This window comes from Echinops telfairi, unplaced genomic scaffold (genome assembly GCF_000313985.2).
Source record: "Echinops telfairi isolate 266 unplaced genomic scaffold, ASM31398v2 ScPeMD7_5592;HRSCAF=6446, whole genome shotgun sequence".
NCBI lineage: Eukaryota > Metazoa > Chordata > Mammalia > Afrosoricida > Tenrecidae > Echinops > Echinops telfairi.
In genome coordinates, this window is record NW_022109491.1 from 10841468 (window position 1) to 10845508 (window position 4041).

A 4041-nucleotide genomic window follows, 5' to 3' on the forward strand; every position below is an offset into this window, starting at 1 on the left:
TCAACCCCCACACACACACACACACACACACACACACACACACACACACGACTTGCCACAGAGCACGTCAACCACTGCTGTCTCCGTGGCAACAGGGGCTTAATTAACAGGCTGTGGCCCTGTCACCATGGCAACAGCACCCCAACAGCCCCCCATTCTGCCGCATTGCAGCCTGTCTTCCTACTTTCCCAATCCAGACCCCCTTCTCACTGCACCCCACCCCCACCCCCACCCCACCTGGAGAGCTGGGGCCTGCAGATCTCTCTGGTTCATTGAGAAGAGGGGAGGGGAGGGAATAAGAGAGAGAGAGAGAGAGAGAGAGAGCAGCCTGTCACCATGGCAACTGCAGTCCTGTTCTTAACCAGTTTGTTGCCATGGAGATTCCCAGGGCTCACCTTGGGCCGAGGTACCGGCATTGAGGTTCTGAGCCCTAGCTTGAGGAAGGGGCAACTGGAGAACTCCTTAGGCAGGTGGGAGAGGGTATCCAGATCAGACAGTTGCACCAATAACAGCGTCATTCTTCCCAATTTACAGATGGTGAGACGGAAACCCGAGATGGAGGCCTGGAGGAGGCTGAGAACATCACCTTTCTAGATGACCAAATCGTCTTCATCCTTAATCTCACTTTTGAACATGTCTGGCTGGAAGGACCCTCGGATAACTTCCTCTAGACTCCTCTACAGAACAGATGGGGCAGTCAAAGCCCAGAGAGAATCCATGTGCCCCAGGCCACACCACAGTCCTCGAGCCTGGGAGACAACACGGTGCACTGGCCCCTCTCCCTCCATGGGGACCCCTCTTACACCCTGTTGTCTTAACCTAGCTGAAGCTCTTTTGCCCTCTGAGAAACTGAGGCACGCTGTAATGGTAACAAATGAGCGCAGATACACTTCTACCTGACCAGGTCCCAATCAGTGTCCCCACAGTACAGATGAAGCAACGAAGGTGTGTGGGTTGCAGCCTAGGTGAACAGATTTTGGGCTCAACCATTTCTTTTAGCCTGGGAGTTCCCACCTATAGTAGACCTCTCCGACAGCAGGAAGCAAACCCCATTTCCTAGGTCCTGAGTAAGGAACATTTGACCCAAGCTCTCACCTCCCTCCAGACCCCTGCTGGCACAGTGGGTCAAGCAGTGGACTGTTAACTTATAGGTTGGTGGTTCAAATTCACCAGCTGCCTTGTGGTAGAAAGATGAGGCTGTTGGTGCTCACAAAGATTTACAGCCTTGGAAACCCTGTGGAAGAGTTCTGCTCTGTACTATAGGGTCATTATGAGTTGGTGGGCTCACTTTTGGCAAGGAGGGGGCTTGTTGTTTGCTCACGTCCCCCAACCCTCCCTCCACTTTGCGCACTGCTCTCCCTCCCTTTGGACCTGAATGAGGACAAGAGTCAGCAAGAGCATCCCCCTGGGGCCAGAGGCTGAGGAAAAGATTCAAACAGACAGGGGCTCTCTTGGGAGCCATGGTCTGCTTGCCCAGGTAGCGACCTCCCAGGGAGAGGGGCTTGAGGCTGTCTTGGCACTTAAGAGGTGAAAAGTCAACCAGATGGGTCTCAAGAGGGGGCCTGCAGCACACACATGCACACAGAGACCCACCTCCACAAGACAGACACAGAAATACACTCATTAACATGCCCATCAACGCCCTGGCAAACGGTGACACACATAAGCACTGACTCACTGACCAGCCCACAGGTCATCAGAGCTGGTGTGGGATGTGCCTCCTTCAAGAAACACACACACACACACCACAGAGCACAGCACCTTCCAGACGTATACTCAATTTGCACGCACACACACACACACACACCTACACACCCAAAGCTCAGGCTGTACTTCAGTCATGCAGGAGCCCAGGGATGAAAGACCACCTACCCTGGGGCAACACAGAGGGCCATCTTCTGATCCCCAGGCCAGGGGCCCGTGGTGGGAGGGAAGACTGGGGGCAGGCCACAGTAAAAGCCACTTCCCCTCCCACCTGGTGAGCATTACGGCTCAGCTCCACAAAGCAGCATGGTCCCTGCCCCTGAGATGTTCCACAGGAAGAGACAATGAGTAAAACCATGGCCCTCTGTGGGGTGTACTCCGGGAGGGGGGCGGCAATGTTTGCCTTGGCCTGGGATCGAGGGAAAGTGAGGGAGGAGTTCAGAGTTACCACTCTGGGAGAATGAAGAGGCGTTTGTTTCCCTGGCTAATGTGGGGCCAGGTGCGATACCAGGAGAAGATGACAGAAGAGCTTTTACAGAGGACCAAGGGGCTTGGGTGCTTAGGAATTTGCGGGGAGGGGGGGTGCGGAGGCGGGGGAGTGGTGATTAAGGCAGGACTGAGGCAGAGACAGACCATGAGGAGGCTGTGGATGTAGCTAGGTGGGACATGTCGCCAGATTCAGGGTAAGTTGTGCAGAAGAAGTGGCCAAGACTTGAGGACCCATTTGCTTCGGTGGGAAGAGAAAAAGGCCTTTGAGCATGGCTCCTAGACATCTTTCAGTCCTGGGAGGATGATGAGCCTGAAAGTGGGAAACGAGGCAGGGACATTCGGAACCGAAAAGTCGAAGGAGCCCAAGACAACTGAGTGGCCAAGTCCAGGAGGCGGTTGGTTCCCAGGCCTGGAGTCCTGGGAAATTCTAGGCCTGAATGTGGTTCTCTATCCAGGGAGGACGTTGGCCAAAGAGGTCCCTAAGGGCATCATCTCTTAAGGTTTGGGACCTTAGGTTTGCTGGGGTCAGAGCGCGCTCACCTGCGGTTCGGCAGCGACCCCTGGCGGTTCGAGGAAGCTATTCCGCCTCCTCCACACTGAGGCCACTCCAAGACGGCTGGCCTAGTTCCCTCCAGACTTGAAGGGCGCAGAGGCACGCAAGGACCCAGGCAAATGCCCACTGCCAGAGCTATTGTGGGTGCAGCTAAGATACTACCTCTTCAACGAAGGTTAGAAGCAGCCTTCTTCCCCTCCGCTCTCCTCTGTGCACTGGGGCCTGAGAGGAAGACGCCCTCCATCCCACCTGATGAGGTTCCTGCCAAACCATCGGGTGCTGAAGCAGAAAGCCAAGTGGGTCATTGAGGGTCGGGGCTTAAAGGATCCTCCTTGGATCTGGCTGTATAGGGTCCAAACCAACTTCCCATTTTCTTCCTGGGATTCCCGGACGCTGTCTGCGACATTCCAAGGGCCCGCCAGGCACCAGTGACCCCCTGACCCCACACCTGTCTTTACGACCTGGTCACATTTTTTCCTCAGAACCCCCTTTGACTCTCGCCCCCCTTTCCCCAGCCCAGACTCCTCTCCATCGTCCTGGCCCCGCCCTCTTTCAGCTCCTAATCCAGCTAGTCCTTCCCTTTCCCCTAGGTTCTGCCCCTCCCCCATCGATCACACGCCCCCTCCTCCCCTCTGATCCCCACACCTTACACCAGATGCACCCCCACACTCCTTTCATGGCCCCGATCCCAGCCTCCTTGGCCGTAGCCTTGGCCTTTGGCCCCAATTCTCCCCATGGCTCCACCCTCTTCCCTGTGGACCCGCCCCTGTCTGGCCCCGCCCTTTCACACCTTAGGCCCCGCCTCCTCCTTTGGTGCTGCTCCGCTCCTCGCTCTTGCCCTTCGCTGGGACCTCTATCCTCAGTGCGGACCCCACCCCTTTCACCAGAAGGCCCGCCCTTCCCCGGGCGCCCCCACACCTCATCTCGCCCCGCCCCCCGGGCCCCGCCCCCTGCGGCCTCTACCTTTGGCGTCTTCCCGCGGGACGTGGCGGGGGGCTGCGGCCGCCTGTCCGCCGGGCTCGGAGTCCGGGCCCCCGGCGCGCCCTGCGGGGTGCAGCGAGGTCACGGTGAACCTGCGGCTCATGGCGCGGTAAGAAGCCGGCGGCCACCGCGCCGGGGCCCAGGTCGCACAAGTGGCCGCAGCCAGGCTCTGAGAGGGAGAAAGCGGATCCCCCCGCCCGCCGCCCCCCGCTCGCCGCGGCGCCACGCAGGGTCCTAGTGCCCGCTCAGCTGAGCTCCGTGAACCGGGCGACTTCACCCGGAGGCCCAGGACTCTCGGTGCCCCCCGGAAGAAG

At 58.3% G+C, this 4041-nt stretch overlaps 1 protein-coding gene across 1 annotated transcript in view; it reads right to left on the reverse strand.

Annotated features, from left to right (window-relative positions):
- The window catches only part of SLC12A5 (solute carrier family 12 member 5), a 37610-nt gene extending 33780 nt beyond the window's left edge, over window positions 1-3830 (reverse strand). Inside the window, exon 1 of the mRNA XM_004698028.2 lies at window positions 3710-3830. Within this exon, the coding sequence (XP_004698085.1) occupies window positions 3710-3830 (121 nt within the window). The remainder of the gene's footprint in view (window positions 1-3709) is intronic.
- Window positions 3831-4041: the final 211 nt, after the last annotated feature.